Below are 18,634 nucleotides of genomic sequence, written 5' to 3' on the forward strand. Positions count from 1 at the left end.
TGGACTGACCTATCCCCTCCCTACCTCCCCACCTATACTCTCCTGTCCACCTATCTTCTTTTCTCTCCATCTTCGGTCCGCCTCCCCCTCTCTCCCTATTTATTCCAGAACCTTCACCCCATCCCCCTCTCTGATGAAGGGTCTAGGCCCGAAACGTCAGCTTTTGTGCTCCTGAGATGCTGCTGGGCCTGCTGTGTTCATCCAGCCTCACATTTTATTATCTTGGATTCTCCAGCATCTGCAGTTCCCATTATCACTATGTCATTGTGTTGTTTGCTTATAATTTTATTGTTGATTGCAGTATCAATACTTTTGTAATGGAATTTCGAACAGTGAAGTTAAAAGAAGGTGGAAATAATTTCAACTATAATGGCTTTGAAGTGCAGTTATTGTCAAGAGTGGTTAAAAAGCAAAACAAAATGAAAATGTTTATCCTATGATACATGAAACTATGAAGGAAATTAGAGGATAAATTAAAATTATAATGTGGAAGGCTTCAGTGAAGCCAAAGCCGTGCTTGTATACAAGATGCGTCTGCTTATTGAAGTTGCATCAATTCTGGACTTTTTTGACCATTCTCTTAATATTTAATTTATCTTGCAGGAAATTACAAGAGACTCAAACATCCTTGGCCTCCAAATTTGAGGAGGCTGATCACAAAGTTCAAGTTTTACAGACAGGTAGGAGAATGATTTTGATCCTGTGGTCAGGACTGCATGTGTCTGACTGTTTGCGTGGTATATGCACATTCCAAATTAACGTAAAACAGAACAGTACAGCAAAGTGTTGAATATATTAAAACGTTTTAACATAGATATATAAATTATTTACAAAATGTAAAAGATTAAAAGTATTGACAACAACATACTAAAATTTCTAGCAGAATGAACTATTGGAACGTGCAGTAAAATATAACTGGGCAAAATAGCTATTTTATACAACTTGTTGAAAAGCATTCATGGATATAGACTTCGATGGTGTGTGCTAGCATTTCTTGCCCATCCCTAATTGCTGTCAAGAAGGTGGTGGTCTGTTGCCTTTTTGAACTGTTGCATCCCTTTGATGTAGGTATATACACAAGCTTGCACTAGGAACTTCATTTTGAACATCATTTCAATAGCGTATTGATTTGCTCACACATTTACTACCTTGTTATGGATTTGCTGTTATATATTAAGGATGTTATTCTTCAAGAATAACTGGTACTCAATCCAGAATGTCTCTGAGGGTAAGTGAATATGGGTCTCTGGTACTCTGTATATGATGTTCTGCCACCATTGATATTCTGTTCCTGATACTTTGAATAGGAGGGGAACATCTAGGCAGTTGTGATGATAATATGGTAGAATTTCACATTCAGTGTGAAGAGAGAAGTTTGATTCTAAAACTGGTGCTTTAAATCTAAATAAATGTAACTGCAACAGCATGAAGGTACAGATAGCTGAACTGAACTGGGAAACTGGCTTAAAAGTGGACGCGCAGGTGTGCTTTTCAGGAAGTGCTTAATAACTTAAAGCAATGATTTATCCAAGTGAGAAAAAAGACTTTGCTTCGTCTGTGGCTGAGTAAGGAAGTTAAAGACCATATGAAATTAAAAGGAACATTGTATAATTTGATGAGTTTAGTGCATAGCTCAAGTAAAATTTAAAGTTTAGAATACAGATTGAACATGATCACCAAAAAGACAAAAGCAATGGTTGTTTGAAGGAATACATCAAAGGAAACTAGAGTGTAGATTGAAATGGATAAACACACAATGAAACAAACAGATTTGTCTATTCTGGACAGATGATAAGCAAAAATGACAAATGTAAATCGGAAGTTAGAAGGAAAGCAGTAGCCAAAAGTAATTTTGTGAAGATGAAAGACATGCTAACAACAAGAAAACTCAACATTGGATCAAGAAAAACCCAGCAAACTTGTGTTCGTTCCTGTCAGCCTTTGAAAATAGAGGCTTTTGAAATGTGTCTTCTGAAACATATGCTAAATATGCTAACTCAGAGCAAAATATCCCCTGGAAAATACTGATTGTAAGATGATGGAATTTAATATTTAGTTTATGAGTAAGTCAGTTGGAAACACTGTGCTTAACTCAAATAAGGGGAATTGCAATGAAATGAGGTAGAGTTAGCCAAAATGAACTGAGTGGATAGATTAGCAAGAATGACAGTAACCAAGCAGTGACATTTAAGGAGGTAATTTATGACTCTCTGCAAAAGTACATCTCATTAAGGAGGAAAGATCCTATAAGAGGGATAATCCAACCATTGCTAACCTAGAAGTTAAGGAGAGTATGAAGGTGAAAGAAAAAGCATTTAACAAAAGTCACGTGATAGCTCCGAAGACTGGAATAAATTCAGAATCTTAGGAAAGGAGGGCTAAAAAGATAATTAAGACAAAGAAAATAAACCATGAGAGCAAACTAGTGAGGAGCTTCTTCAAGTATACAAAAAGGAAAAAAGATCGTAGTGAAATAGACTCCTTAGAAAATGAATCTGGGGAGATAGTTATGGGGAACAATGAAATGACAAAGGAATTACACAGATATTTTGCATCAGTCTTTCCAGTGGAAGATACTTTGAACATCCCATTGATACTAAAGATTATAGGAGAGGAATTGAGTACCATCATTAGAGAAATAGTATTAAACAAAATAATGGGCTTAAAGGCAGATCGGTCCCCTGGCAGCACGGTGGCTCAGTGGTTAGCGCTGCTGCATCACTGCACTCGGGACTCATGTTTGATTCCACCCTCGGGTAACCGTTTGTGTAGAGATGCAGATTCTCTGCACGCCAGTGTGGGTTTCCGTCAGATGCTCCGGTTTCCTCCAGCAGTCCAAAGATGTGTAGTTGGTTGGATTGGCCTGGCTAAATTTCCGACAGTGTCCAGGGATGTCCATGCTAGGTGGGTTAGCCATGGGAAATGCAGGGTTACAAGAATAGGATGAGAGGTTGAATCTAGGGGTGGGATATTCTTTGGAGAGTCAGTGTAAACTCGATGAATTGCTTGCTTCCATGTTAGGGATTCTATGATGGTTTCCATCTTAGGATCCTAAAAGAGGTAGCCACAGAGATAAAGGATGCATTGGTTTAATTTTCCAAAAATCTTTGGATTCTAGAGAAGTACCAGAGGATTGGAAAACTGTCAATATTATACCCATATTGAAAATCATAACCCAAACAAACATAGCATGGCTTTATGGGGAGGATTTTGTCTCTGATTAACTTTATTTGAATTTTTAAGCAAGTCTCAATCAGAGTGGATAGAGGCACTCACTGTATGAATAGGGAATTGGCTCATGGGCAGGAAACAATGAGTGGTGATGAGGGTTTCTCATCAGGTTGGCAACTTGTGATTAGTGGGGTTCAGCGCTGAGACCGCAACTGCTTACAAGATATATTAGTGACATAGAGGAAGGAAGCAAATGTACTATAGTCAAATTTGCAGATAACATAAGATCTACAAGCAATTTATTGTTTATTTGGCTATTTACAAACTTAAAAATAGTGTGAGTTACTCCTCCAAGTTGTGGAAAACATGCAAGTTTACTCTTATGTTGGTTTGTTTAGGCCCTCTTACTCCTGCACCTTGAGGCAGCCTTTTCCTTAAATTTCATCAACTGCTCATTGCATAATATTCATTATACTACTTGACAAATGTGACTTCAAACAACTTCAGAAGATCTAGAATGAACAAAAACTGAAATTAGTGGAGAACCTAGGAAGGCCTAGCAGTAGTTGTGGATTAAAATAAGTCAAATTTTGAGTACAGTTATCCTTCTTGAGAACTCAAGATCTGGATTTACTAAGCATTTATCAACATGATCAGCTGAAAAATGTTCTTTAAACTGTTCCACTCTTGGATCTTGTTGAAACTGTTTTTCTTTTGCAGCTCTGGAATCAACTCAGACTGAGCTATTTGATTTGAAAACAAAATATGATGAGGAGTCAACTGCCAAGTAAGTGTAATGAAATCGTTTAAAACCAACGAAGTTGGAAGTTATTATTTTTACAAACGGTTGTTCAATATGCTGAAAATGGTTGAGATTGATGAAAAGACTCGGATGCAGATATATGATATGTCTAATGATAACTAGATAAAATGCTTTTATTAAAAAGACACAGGACCTTTAAGTAATTAATGCATGGCCTTTTCTATTACTATAAAGAACTTCAGTTCTTCTCAGTCTAATCACAATTATGGGGCAACACAGTGACTCCGGTTAGCACTACTGCCTCACAGCACCAAGGACCCACGTTCAATTACACCCTCGGGCAACTGCGTGTGTGCAGTTTGCCTGGGCCCCTTGCCTGCATGGGTTTTCGGCAGGTGCTCTGGTTTCCTCCCACCGTCCAAAGATGTGCAAGTTAGATGGATTGCCAAGCTAAATTGCCCATTGTGTTCAAGGTTGTGCAGATTAAGCGGGTTACAGGGAAAAGGGGTACAGAGATGGGTCTGAGTGGGATGCTGTTTCGGAGGGTCGTTGTGGACTTGATGGGCCAAAAGGCCTGTTTCCACACTCGAGGGATTCTATTCTGTGATTATATGATCCTACAGTGAGTGGTTAGAGCACTGTTTTATCACATTATTTATTATCAAGGCATGGATTTGTGGTGATTAATTCTGCTTTAATTATTTAACATTGTGGATTTTCAACCTGTGTTTTGGTCATCATATTCCAGGATCTGTATTTCTGAAAATTACAAATGAATGATTTTGATGCTTAATATGTGTTCAGTTAACTGTACACTTAACTCTGCATTTACCTTTTATAAAACTTTTCAGTCATGTAGCAGAATGTAGGTTAATTGCATGGAGCTTAGCAGTAGTGGGCAGGAGGTGTACCTGGATTTCTAACAACAACTGAGATTTACTGCCATAATACTGTGGAGGGTTAGCATTTGGAGAGTGGAATATTTGTGTTCGTTTACTGGATATTTTTGACATTAGTAGAGGCGGATAGATCCTAGAACTTGGAAGTTGACGCTGAAATCAGGAATACATGAAGGAATGGGATATCATCACGTTGTAAGGCAATTTCAAGATTTGTAATTACTGACGATAGATATCTTTGTCTTAGACATCGCCTGATTTAATCTGTTTGATTCTTAATGACAATGAACTCAAAATGAAAGGGAAAGAAATGCTTTCCACTAAGTAAAGTAACTTCCTTATGCAACATCTTAAGTAAGAGAGGATTTTCCTACTAGTGCCTACCTCTCACCAGTCTTCGAAATAAAACTTGTGCAGTTTAATATACTAGTCATAGTAGACAAAGTAAATATTACCTGATTACGAGCTCTTCTCTAGTCCATTTGGAATTATTTGCTGGCAGTACAGTCAGCTATTATGTCACAAGAAAAACAGTAGTGAGAGAATTTTACTGACATACGATGAGAGATTGGACATACCATGCACGCTCAAGCCATCAAATTCCCTGAAGCCAAGAAAGTGAGAGTTTGAAGTCAGAATATAAACTTCAATACTAGGTTTCATTGAGAGGCTAAAGCCTTCGTGTAAAACTATAAGGTAGCTCCTCAAGCACATAAAAGACAGTTTTGTCAAGTTTAATCACATTCTGAAAGCATTGTGATTTTCTTCACATTTTAGTTGTTCATATATGGAAAGAAATTGATTTTTAAAAATGATTTAGTAACCTTGCTTGATTAGCATTCATTTCTTCTGATACTTTACAATAAATATAAATTTAGTGAGTGCATTTAGATGCACAGTTACTCAACAAAACAATTGGCTTTAATGTCTTCAAAGCTGTGTTGACCTTAAGCATTCCTGCAATAGTTTCCTAAGTGCTATAATGTCAATCCTGTATTTTGCTGGGATCCCAGAATACACCAGAAATACGTATTCTCGAGCAGAAGATTTTAACATTGCAAGTCCCCTAATAACAAGCTTCAGCTGTAACTGTATAACGTTTATTGGCAGTTATGATGAAAGTACTTCAAATAGCAGAAAAATCTCTTTTTGGAAATTCTGCTTGTCCATTTGCAGTTTAATGGGGAAAGGACTTCTAGTTGTTTAAATCAATTTTGACTCATTTACTTAAAACAATGAATTCAAAACCAATTCCTGGCAATAGTCAGAAGACAGTATGAGATGCAGAGACAAATGGTCATGTGGAAACTATAGGGATGAGAGCAAGGTGGGGGAGTAGCATGGTGGCTCAGTGGTTAACACTGCAGTCTCACAGCACCAGGGACCCGAGTTCAATTCCAGCCTCGGACAACAGTCTGTGCGGAGTTTGCACATTCTCCCAGTGTCTGCATGGGTTTCCTCCCACAGTCCAAAGACGTGCAGGTTATGTGGATCGGCCATGCTAAATTGCCTGTAGTGTTCAGGGGTGTGTGGGTTATAGGGAGATGGGTCAGGGTGGAATGCTTCAAGGCGTGGTGTGGACTTGTTGGACCGAAGGGCCTGTTTCCACACTGTAGGGGATCTAATATAATCTAAAATATATTTGATTGTGGTAGGCCTGAGAGTTAAGACTGAAAGTGAAGTACAATCTTCTTAGGGAGAGATTAGGGACAACAATGTTACAGGCACTGTCACCAGATACTGTAGACAAGAAATGTAATCCCAGTATATTGCTACTATATCTTTTGTCGTAGGATACACCAATCTCTAAGAACCCAAACACAGGACAGAGTTAAGCATTAGTGTTTTGTGAAAGTCTGTGATGAATTCTTCCTTTTGTTCACAAGCCTGCAATATGTGAATTGTAACAATCAGAGCATGCACAGTTCTTAGAGTAGCCAGGTAACAACATTAAGTTCTGCCTGGCAGTAGTGGAAAGTCTATTCCAATTTTTCAGTAGCTCACTCACCACAGTTTGGGGTCATTGAAGTGGAGTTCAAAAGTTACAGGCAGAGATGGAGAAGGACACTTAGAGAGTAGACTCCATGTTAGAAGTGCTGTTTTTAAAAACTGTAATGCTGTTAAACTGCTACTAAACTACACAGGTTTTGTGTAGCATGGATTCAGAGAAGCCATACAATAGTCGAAAGTTCTGTTGAGTAAGCACTCTGGGAAGCCCTGGGAATTGTCAGAATTCAGAATAAGCCATATGCCAATAATAACTCAGCATATCTGAGAGGCAGGGTTGAAAAACATTGCAACTGAGCAAGATTAGAGCTCAGAATCATTGAATTCCTACAGTGTGAAAGCAAGCCATTATGCCGTTGAGTCCACACCTACCCTCCGAAGGGCAAGCCACCCAGTCCTCACCACCTGCCCTCTCCCTGTGACCCTGCAATGTCCATGACTAATCCATCTCACCTGCACATTCCTGGACACTGGGCAATTTAGCATTTTCGATCCACCTGCACTCCTCATCTTTGGACTGTGGGAGAAAAGCAGAGCACCTGGAGAAAACTTTCACAGACACAGGGAAAATGTGCAAGATCCACACAGACAGTCACCCAAGAGCAGAATCAAACCCAGGTCCTGGCGCTGTGAGGCAGCAGTGCTAACCCCTGTGTCCTTATTGCTCGGAGTTGTAGTAGTTTGAAGTTCGCTGTTTGTGAAAAGCTGGTGTTGTGCCTACAAAGGAATACAATTTGACGAGTTGATGGCCTAGTGGTATTATCGCTAGACTGTTAATCCAGAGACCCAGAATGTTCAGGGGTCCCAGGTTTGAATCCTGCCACAGCAGATGGTGGAATTTGAATTCAATAAAAAATCTGGAATTAAGAGTTTAATGATGACTGTGAATCCATGGTTGATTGTTGGAAAACCCATCTGGTTCACTGATATCCTGTAGGGAAGGAAACTGCCATCCTTACCTGGTCTGGCCTGCATGTGACAGATCCACAACAATATGATTGACTCTTAACTGCCCTCTGTGCAATTAGATTAGATTAGATTCCCTACAGTGTGGAAACAGGCCCTTCAGCCCAACAAGTCCACACCGCCCCTTGAAGCACCCCACCCAGACCCATCCCCCATAACCCACACGCCCCTGAACACTATGGGCAATTTAGCATGGCCGATCCACGTAGCTTGCACATCTTTGGACCGTGGGAGGAAACCGGAGCACCCACAGAAAACCCACACAGACACAGGGAGAATGTGCAAACTCTGCACAGAGAGTCACCCAAGGCTGGAATTGAACCCTGGTCCCTGGTTCTGAGAGGCTGCAGTGCTAACCACTAAGCCACTGTGCCGCCCCTAGAAATTGGCAATTAATGCTGCCTAGCTAGTGACGTCCTTATCCCATGAATGAGTAATAAAATAAAATTTGCAGAATCCAGGCAAGTGTAGACCCAGGAAAGGAAAGTGATCAACCAGAACAAGAACAGTCATCGAGACTATTCATGATTGAGTGGCTTCTGAGAGGGATTAATTTGAAGTGAAGAATTGTGAATCATTAGTAAAGTTACATGAGATTTGATGACCCAGCATACCATTAATGTTGGGATTGGGGAGGTGGATTGAAAATGCTGAGAAATCTGTGGGATTGGTTTTTGCTGTTTGATGCATGTTGTAGAATGTTTCATCACATCTATTGCCCATGTTGAACATGGTAATTCTGGATCTACAAAAAAAGTTGTACATGCTTTGTAGGTTCGTTTGTTGTTCTACCGTAAAGTTCATTGTTCAGTCAAAACTGTTGAATTCTCTCAGTGTGCCCCCTGGATCTCACACTTTGTCTATTTTAAAAGTGAAAGTTGCTAGTTTCTAGCCAGACTCTAGTGTAAATTTGGTGGTCTTGTCTGGTCTGGGATTATCAATCTAAATGTTTTCTTATTCAAAAACTTAATTCCTGTACTATCATTGAAATGACTTCACAGTGATATATTAGGAGGCTGCAAAGATATTCTAGCTCCCTCACTGTCAGTAGGACAAAATTCTGGAATTTCCTCCCTGACAGCAATCTGCCTGTACACCAGATGAACTGCATTGGCTCAAATAAATGGCTCACCACCACCATCTTAAGTGTCATTAGGGGTGGAGCATAACTGCTGGCATTACCGTCAACATCCACATCACATGAACACACACACAAACAAACAAGGGCTCCAGGCATTCTGGCCTCAATATCCTCTGTTCTCAGAGAATTCTTTTTGTATAGATATTTTGAAGTGACACAGGTATGCAAGGATGACACTTACGGCATACAATTGACAAGAGTTGCTCACATGTTTCCATTTTAATAGCAATATAGGCTGTGTTAATAGGTATCTATTTAGCTATTTGAAACTGTCAAACTGCTTACTAGATCACAGAATCATATTGTTCAGAAGAGACTCTTTGTCCCATCAGATCTGTACTGCCAAAAATATACTACCTACACTAGCTCCATTTTCCTGCACTGGGCCCATAGTCTTGAATGTTATGGTGCTCATCCAAGTACTTTTTAAAGGTTTTGAAGTTTCCCACCTCAACTATTTTCCCAGGCACTGCATTTCAGACCTTTATCACCTTCTGGTCTTACTGAAATATCCAAGTATTGTATGCATTTGTACAGTTTAGTCACTTATTTCTCTTACAAAAATTAGTTTCTTCTAATTGGAATCCTGTGTGACTCGGTGGTTGAAAATGTCCCTTTCAACACTGGATTTGGACCTAAGATCAAACTTAGAATGCTATGATCCAGCCATTTTTTGTTGAAATGCTGCATTTTCAGTGGTGATATGTTCATTAATATGCAATATATTCTTGATTCAAAGAATTATAAATAAATTCAAATTTAAATTGTACAGGAATCTATGTCATGCAAGAGTCAGTGGTTAATTTAACTTCTCAAGACTGATTGGTTAATCCAAATTTGACATTCCACTCCAAAGGAATCTAGTTTTACTTTAACTTATCCTGGTTTAAAAAAGCCACAACAGCTGGTTTTGCTTGACTATCTGCCTTTGTCTCATTGGTAAAGACCAATTAATTTGCTGAACTGTTAAAATTCACACATGGGAAAGCAATCATCAGCAGTTATCAGCCACAGTGCATGTGCATCATATCATAAACAGTTTTTTTAATGGAATCTCGAAGACACCTTTTATAATCTGTCATTTTTTTTGATTCCTTTACTAATGTCCAACATTAAAAAAGTGCATGAGTAGGAAAAATTATTAAGCAGCAAACTGTCATGATTGTACCAGCAATACTGAGGGAAAGGGTAGTTTGCTGCTGATTTGGGAATCCTGAACCCCCTAGACTTTTTATGATGCCAAGAGTAATTTACAGAAACAATTAAATAAACTTTTCTAAGTGCCCTTTTGGAAAATTGGCAGCAAAAGGAACAGAAATTTCCTTAATGGTTGACAACTGTGAAGCCTAAGTGAAACACTGGTGTCAGAAAGCAGAGTGTGTTACATTTAAAAATTCGGAGTTTATTGCATCTTTGGACACTATTGAGGAGCTGCCAAAGGCACCACCAAGCTGCCTATCTCTGAATATACAAACCCTAACTGCTGGCAGAAAGAAGCTTTGAATCTGTTGTCAGTGTTGATGAGAAAGTCCTAATGTCTATCTTGCTGTTCATAGAAATGGCTGGTATAAAAGCAGAAGGAAATGCACACTGTGTCAGCTAGCCTCTTAAAGAGGAAAAATATACATTGATTGCATGTAGCTCATTCATCTGGACTGAAGGTTAGATGAACAAGCGCTTTTATCAGTTATGAAAGTGAACTAAAGTATCGGCAATCAACAAATATACCATTTACAAAGAGGCGGTTTTTGGATTAAATGCTCTCTGACTGCTGAATAAAAACTGTTAATCAAAAAAGAGCATCTATGCAACCTTCAAAGGTTAAAAATGTGTTGAAATAGAATGTGGAATGAAAGGGCATGGAAAGTCCAAATGAGCAAAGTGTAATGGAATTAATCTTTTCTTGGTTTTCTTCGTATAAGCCTTCCTTAGATCATTACGTGCTCTAGTATTTTTTGCATTATGTCTTTTATCACCTCATTGATAATTCTGAACATATCTGAAAGTTTTTCATTAAAACACCTGTGGAAGACTATTCCCGTTCCAATGAATAGTTTATTTTTTGATTCCACCTCTTTTGTGGTCATCTACTTTTTTCCTTCAGTCTTATAAATTGCATGTTTGTTTTCAGTCTTCAGTTTTGATGAAAAGGTGCACACCTGAAACATCGTAATCTGCTGTCTCACCTGTGTGTTTCCAGCATCTTCTATTTTTGTTTCCAATTTCCAACATTTACAGTTTCACTCTCTTTGGCAGCAGAACCCCGCAAAAACAATGGGAGTGAGTGTGAGCGTATGACCCAGGCATGTGGATTCAGCGAGTGCATCGAGATAGAGTAGTAGTTTGTGTCATTTGATTGTGATTGTTAGGTAGTAGCCAATAATAAGCCTCAATTTCCTAACTAAATGTTTCCCTTGTATAAAATACTTGGATATATATGCTTTTGCAAGAATGGAACCCATAATTACATAATAGTATTCATTGGATGGCTTATGTTTTTATATTGTGCTTATGTTCAGCTGATTTTTTTCTTAAATTGTTGAATTAAATAGTTAAATTTGACTTTTCCTGGATAAAATGACAAGTACCCAATGCAGAAACAGCTGATGGTCTTTCCAGGTTTATACTTCACATGAACTTCCCAGTCATTTTACACTACAACTCTGTTTCCTTCTTCCTCATGTACCTGCTTTACCCACTTGATGTGGCTGCAAGTTCCACACCTCACCACTTTCTGTGTAAATAAGTTCTTCATAAGTTCTTTACTTCAACTGTTAGTGGCTGTATTGATCTCACCTTTAAATATTTCAGGCTGGTCACTGTCAGTACTTTTCACTGGCTTACTTTCCTGAACTCCACTGTCATTCACTCCTAGTTGCATTTTCTACTCTGTTTAATTTGGTATTTGAACTGAGCTTGATCAGTCTTATAATGTTGTTGCTGTCACTCTCTAGTTATCCTCCTGTACTTCCTTGCTGCAGAAAATTCCCCACTATGAAGTGTAGTGATATTTTTCTCATTGTTGAGGTTCTTACAAAAGGGGTCAGATGTCACCTTGTACTCACTGTAACAGCTGTGCCTTTCTTTCATTACCTTTCCCAGGTGTGCTCCCAGGGAATGTTGTGGTTTTTGCTCATTTCATGCATATCTTCCTTTACATCCTTTCCACTATTTAGGCATCAGCTTTATACCCCTAACATCTTTATCTCATTCCGATGCATTTCTAAGTCCTTTTCTAGTTACGCCTTTTCTTGCTACAGCTATTTTCTGATTAACACAGCTATCCTACCAACCTCTCTTTCCAAGCTTTTCTTGAAGGTATAGCCTGAACAGTTTCACTGCCAAACCTGACCTATCAGCAAACCATACTTTATTCATATCCTCATTGCTAATCTTTCAATTCTTTCTAATTCTATCAATGTGTTGCTGATGCGCTTGTAATGTTAGAGGCAATTGATTGGGGTGTTAATTTTGTAGCTCCTGCAATTTTTAGACATTTCACTTTTGTTTCTTATAACATTGTCTGCCTGTGGAATATTTCCCAGCATTATATATTTTTAAAAACTCTGATCTTTCTGCTTCTCCCATGTCTTTAAATGGAAATTATATCCATCCAACCTTCCTTTCTTCAATTTAATGTCTCTGAGTTCTGTTTATACTCTAGTTAATTGGCATGGTTAATCAATTGCATTTAAGGCAGGCTATCACAGCACTAACAATATAATTTCAGTTTTCTTTATAAATTCTACTAAATGACATTCAGAGATGCCCCCTGTATCATTTATTCCCCTTAGTTGTGAAGTACAGTAAATGCAACAATGCTTCTGACATTGTTCGTGCTATTTTGAATATGCAGTTAATAAATGGATAGTAGATTTACATTTATTTGATGATTGAATTGATGCATTATGTGTGTTATACTCACTTTGTGAAGTCAGAAATACTTAATATTTCTCAATCTCCTTGGCTTTTGAGATGATCGTTCACATTTTGTGCATACCTTTATTTCCATTTTTGCTTTATTCATTCATGGGATGTGGGCGGCAGGGTTGCACAGTCATTAGTACTGCTGCTTCGCAGTGCTGGGGAACAGAGTTCGATTCGAGCCTTAGGTGACTGTCCGTGTGGACTTTGCACCTTCTTGTGTCTACGTGGATTTCTGCATGGTGTTCTCGTTTCCTCACGTGGTCCATAGATGTGCGGGTTAGGCGAATTGGCCGTGATAAATTGCCCATAGTGTCCGGGGATCTGCAGATGGGATGGTAAATGCGGGGTTACAGGGATACAGTGGGATACTCTTCAGAGGGTTGGTGCAGACTTGATGGGCTGCTTGGCCTGTATCTATTCTGGAGAGATTCTGTGATTCTTGCGTGACTCTGTGTGGGGCTGGCTAGGTATTTATTGCTCATCCTTTAGAGGGCATATAAGAGCCAACCACTTTGCTGTGGTCTGAAGTCACGTGGGCCAGATGAGGTAAAGATGGCAGATTTTCTTCCTGAAAGACATTGGTGACCCAGCTGGGTTCAATCCAACAACCAACAATGACCACATAGTCTAACGGTTACTATTTTGCTTTTTCAGATTTCTCCTGGAATTTATATTTTAGCATCTGATATGGTGAGATTCAAACCAGAACATTGGCCTGAGGTTCTGAATCACCAGACTAGTAATGTTAAACTACCACCTACCCTCATGTATTTGCAATTTTCAGTCCATTTCCATGAATCCTCCTTGACTTTTCGTATGTTTCACTTGATATCTCTTGATGCCATAATTTGTTACAAGGTTCATAGATGCTTAAGAAATGAAACACCCTCGGGAAAAATCTCAGATGTTTCTTGACTATGCATCTATTTGTTGAATTAAATTATCATTACTTTGTACATCAACTAATTGTTATAATTCAATGGAGCATTTTACACATTCTACCGAATGCAATTCAATTCAAGACAGTTTCTTTGAATTTGGTGCATTCACATATACAAGCAGTAAATTTGCCAATATAGGCCAACACACAGATACATACTGCACTTGCAGTGGAAGAAAAACAAATCTGCATGTTGAGGGTGTGAGATTTTATATAGAGTCATAGAGTTGTACAGCATAGAAACAGATTTTTTGATCCAACTCGTCCATGCCAACCAGGTAATTTAAATTAATGTAGTCACATTTACCAGCATTTGGCCCATATACCTGTAAACCCTTCCTATTAGTGTACCCATCCAGATATCTTTTAAATGCTGTATTTGTACCAGCCTCCACTTTCTCTGGCAGCTCATTCTGTACACACACCGCACTCACTTTGCACTCTCCCCTTAAATCCATCCTGTCTAGTTTTGGAACACTCCAATGTTCCAGGGAAAATAACTCCAGCCTATTCAGACTCTCCCTGTAGCTCAAGCCCTCTAAACCCAACAACATCCTTATAAATCTTCTCTGCACTTTTCAAGTTTAACAACATCTTTGCTCTTGCAGGGAGACAAGAATTGAATGCAGTATTCCAGAAGTGGCCTGACCAATGTCCTGTGCAATTGCAACATGATATTCCAACTCCTTTACTCAATGCATTAACCAATATGGGCAAGTGTACCAAATGTCGTCTTCACTATCCTGTCTACCTGTGACTGCACCTTCTAAGATCTATGAACCTGCACCCCAAGGTCTCTTTGTTTGGCAACACTCCGTTGGGCTCTACCAAAATGTATAAATCCTGCCCTGATTTGCCTTATCAAAATACAACACCTCGCATTTATCTAAATTAAACCTGTCGGCCCATCTGAGCAATGTCCCTGGACACTCTGAGATAACCTTCTTCACTGTCCATTACGCCACCAATTTTGGTTTCATCCACAAATTTACTAACCATTCTTCCTGTCTTCAAAATAATTTATATACGTAACAAAAAGCAATGGACCCAGCACTGATCCTTGTGGCACGCCGCTGGTCATAGTCATCCAGTCTGAGAAACAACCCTTCACCAACACAGCCTCTGTCTCCTACCTGCAAGCCAATTTTGTATCCAAATGGCTAGCTCTCCCTGGATTCCATGTGCTGTAACCTTGCTAACAGTCTACCATACGGAACCTTGTCAAACATCTTGCTAAAATCCGTATAAACAACGTCCACCACTCTCTCTTCGTCCATTTCTTTGTCATAATAAGTGGAAGGTATTTTTTCAGTCTCCCAGCAGTTCTGCGATTCCTTGACTATGTAAGATGGGGAGCTCATCATAGGTTTCAGTATGTATAATGTAATTGTGTGAGACAGCAATATGGGATGAGTTCCTTTTTAAAAAAACGCTAATATAGCACCATTTACTTGCTTTAACTGTTTAAGTTCGAAATTTGAAATTATAAACCAAAAGCTTAGTGCTCCATTCATGGCAGTATTCACAATGAGTCCGACGAAGTTTTGGATCCAGTAATGGTACCAAGTGATAATGGTGGAATACTGGATAAATTGGCACTCGAGTCTGAAAGTACCATGATTGTTTAACATTATTTTAAATGGGGCTCCAAGATCTGTTTGTGTTTAGAGTTCAGAAGGGGAAGGGCATGGGCTAGGTTGATCCCAAGGTTCCAAGAAGACAAGTAAGTGAGTTTCAAACAATACTTAAGCATTTGAGTTCACTGAAACCCAAGACCCAGGATCAGTGGGCATTGAGGAGGGAGACTTTGGATCTAACTATATTGGAATTGTACTGGGTTCTGGGCATGAAACTGGGCATGTGAACACTGAGAGGATATCCCAGGATTATCAATGTGGAGCAAGGTCTTGTCATTGATGAGGGCTGAGAAGACTGTATGGGACATTTATTGATCAAAATTCTGGCTGGAATTTGGGTGCTGAGAGCTGGCAGCAACCCTAGTATCCTTGCAGGAGAAAAAGGTTCAGGAGAATGACGTTCATGCTGATCCTAATCCCTTTCAAACCATCAGATCTCTATTCCTTCATATGTCTGCACCCACCAGCGGGGTTGGTTTAGCTCAGTTGGCTCAGGAGCTGGTTTGTGATGCAGAGTGATGCCAATAGCTTGGCTATAATTTCCCACTCTGGCCCTGTTTACCATGAAGGAGTCTCCTTCTCAACCTCTCCCCTCACTTGATGCATGGTGACACTCCATTAAACCACCACCAGCTGTCACTGTCTAATGAGAGAGCACCCTATGGTTTGGTAACACTATGGCAACTTCAACCTTTACACACCCATCACCCTTTTACCTACTTGATCTTCGACCCCTTTTGCATCCTCAGATAGTTTTCTGATATGCCCATTGTCAGATGGTTGCTGTCTGTATGTTCAAATGTTAAAGTATTTAAAGCAGACTTGTTTGCTTGGAAAATCATTTAAAGTATGATTTCATGCAGTCAATAACTTTAGAATGAGGGGCCCTATTTGTAAGATTAGATGTAAAAGATTTGGAATAGAGAGCAGAAGCGACATCCGTCCACAGAATTGTGAGGCACAAACTTATTTCTGCAGTTCATGCTTTGCAGAGCCATGGTCGATCTATAGAAGTGGGTATCATCTGCACTCCTATGTTTCAAACATTTAATGTCCTTAATTTATTCTTTGTGAAGTGTGTTCTGGGATTGAATAAAGTTTAACCACCTTGGCACAGTCCTCCACTTGGGTAGCTATTGGTAAAATCATGGGATTTGGTAACTGTGTAGTTGGGATGAGGTATTTCTCTTGCCTTTTGTAGCACTGTAGTTATGATTATGGGTACATTTGGAAACAAATCAGAGCTAATGCTTTGGATAAATTGTCTCTTCTACAGAACTGAAGGGTGAACTCTACTGAAAAAGGAACACAAGACTCGCAGCGTTAACCCTGATTTCTGTCCACACATGCTGCCAGACCTGAGTTTTTCCAGCCATTTCTATTTTTTTTTGTTACTGATTTCCAGTATTTGTAGTTCTTTCAATTTTTATGTAAGGTTTGTGGAGTTTGGTCCATCTGTCTCTGTCTGTAATCATTCATAGGCTATAAGTGGTTGTTGGCATGTCTGTGATTTGTTGGGGTTTGGGGGAGTGGAGCTAGGTTTTGATGAAACTGTGAATAGGAGACCTTCAGTTTAACAGGATTTTAATCGAGCTGTTGGAGTTTTGCAATGTGTACATACTTAAAAAAGGCAAAAGATCAAGTTGTGCGGTTGAGTAGTAATAATCAGCAAAAACAGTAAGTAGTAAACTGTAAGAAAATGCTTGCACAATATAAGAATTCCACTTTGCCAGCGTTAGAAATGACAAAAGGGCTTTAAGCAAGGACTGAATATTTGCATTGGTGTAGTACTTTTCACAGTCTTAGGACAATCGGACATACTTTCCAATCAGTTGAATAATTGTGACGTGCAATGACTGTTGTACAAAGAAACTACTTAAGTCCAGAAGGGAATATTATTTTAAAAACCTGCATGGAATTTCAAAGCTAACAGCAAATTTCCATAAACCTTTTAAGAGGAAAAGATTGATGAGGTGGAATGGGAGCCCATTAAGGACTGTTGGTGCGGAGGTGATAAATACTAAAGAAATAAATTCTTAAGCATGTACTTTACATCTCTTTTCACAGTAGAAGAGGAGGATGAAGCATCAATGGGACACACACACGTACAAAAAGCCAATGGCAGGATTTCACTCGCATTTAAAACGTTAAAAATGTTCGTGATTACAAAATGGGACTGACAATAGACATGCCTCCAGTTCCAGATGAATTCACTTCATGGTAGTAAAATAAATAAATGGGAGAGTTACAAATATATTAATTATAATTTCTTAAAAGATTTCTAGAATCATAAATTGTGTCTTTGGATTGGAAAAAGTACTATTTCATTATTTAAGGGATGGAGGACATTCAAATCTGTTAGTTTAACATAGTTATGGATAAGTTACTGATATGTGATGATGAATGACAATGCAGTTCAAAAGTAGAAACTGTTTTGAGAGAGGCAACACGAACGTGTGCAGAGTAGGTTACGTCTGACTGATCTGGTAAAATATTTTGAGTGTTGTGGGCAAGTTTGTCAGGGATGTGAACTGTCATGCTGTCTTTATAGAATTTCAAGAGATATTGAGCAGTGTTTCACAAGGTTATTAAGAATAATAAAAGCCCACAGAACTGGAGATGCAGTTGATTGACATGTAGGAGATAAGAGTAGGAATAAAGGAAATATCCTCTAATTGTCAGAATTTGGCAGGTATGGAGCCTCAGCTTTTTGCCGTAAGTGTCCATTGTTTGAATAAAGGATCAAAAGAGTTGTATGTTCACATTTTCAGATGATACTAAGTTAAGAGGCACAAATATTTTTACAAATGTGTGGCGGGAGTCGAACCCAGGTCGTCAGAATGTTGTCTGGGTCTCTGGATGGGCAGTCCGGCGATAATACCACTAGACCATTACTTCCCCTCAGAGGTTTGAGAGAGGCATGTTATGACAGGTAGAATTGAACATGGTGCGAGAAATTTAGCTGATCCAAGCTGCATTGAGAAATTGTTAAAAGCTAGAAAGATGAAATGCCAAGTACACCAATTGGAAACAGTTACAGAACTGAGCAGAAAATGTAATCATAAAGACAGTTGGAACGGCAATCTTTCTTCAGGAGATTGGAGTTCGAAAGGGAGAAAGTCACACTTTAGTTGTGAATTTCAGTGGTCAGACCCTACTAACTAGAGAAGTGTTTTCAGTTAG

The 18,634-nt window shown here is 39.0% G+C and overlaps 1 protein-coding gene across 7 annotated transcripts in view; it reads left to right on the plus strand.

The window, feature by feature from the left end:
• The window catches only part of LOC125464755 (protein CASP-like), a 534,922-nt gene that overhangs the window by 299,367 nt on the left and 216,921 nt on the right, over positions 1–18,634 (plus strand). For all 7 annotated transcript variants that reach the window (XM_048557535.2, XM_048557531.2, XM_048557534.2 and 4 more), the window contains 2 exons: positions 604–680; positions 3,892–3,958. In XM_048557535.2, coding sequence (XP_048413492.1) covers positions 604–680; positions 3,892–3,958 — 144 coding nt within the window. The remainder of the gene's footprint in view (positions 1–603; positions 681–3,891; positions 3,959–18,634) is intronic.

The sequence above is a fragment of the Stegostoma tigrinum genome, chromosome 27, assembly GCF_030684315.1.
Source record: "Stegostoma tigrinum isolate sSteTig4 chromosome 27, sSteTig4.hap1, whole genome shotgun sequence".
In the NCBI taxonomy this organism is placed as follows: Eukaryota; Metazoa; Chordata; class Chondrichthyes; order Orectolobiformes; family Stegostomatidae; genus Stegostoma; species Stegostoma tigrinum.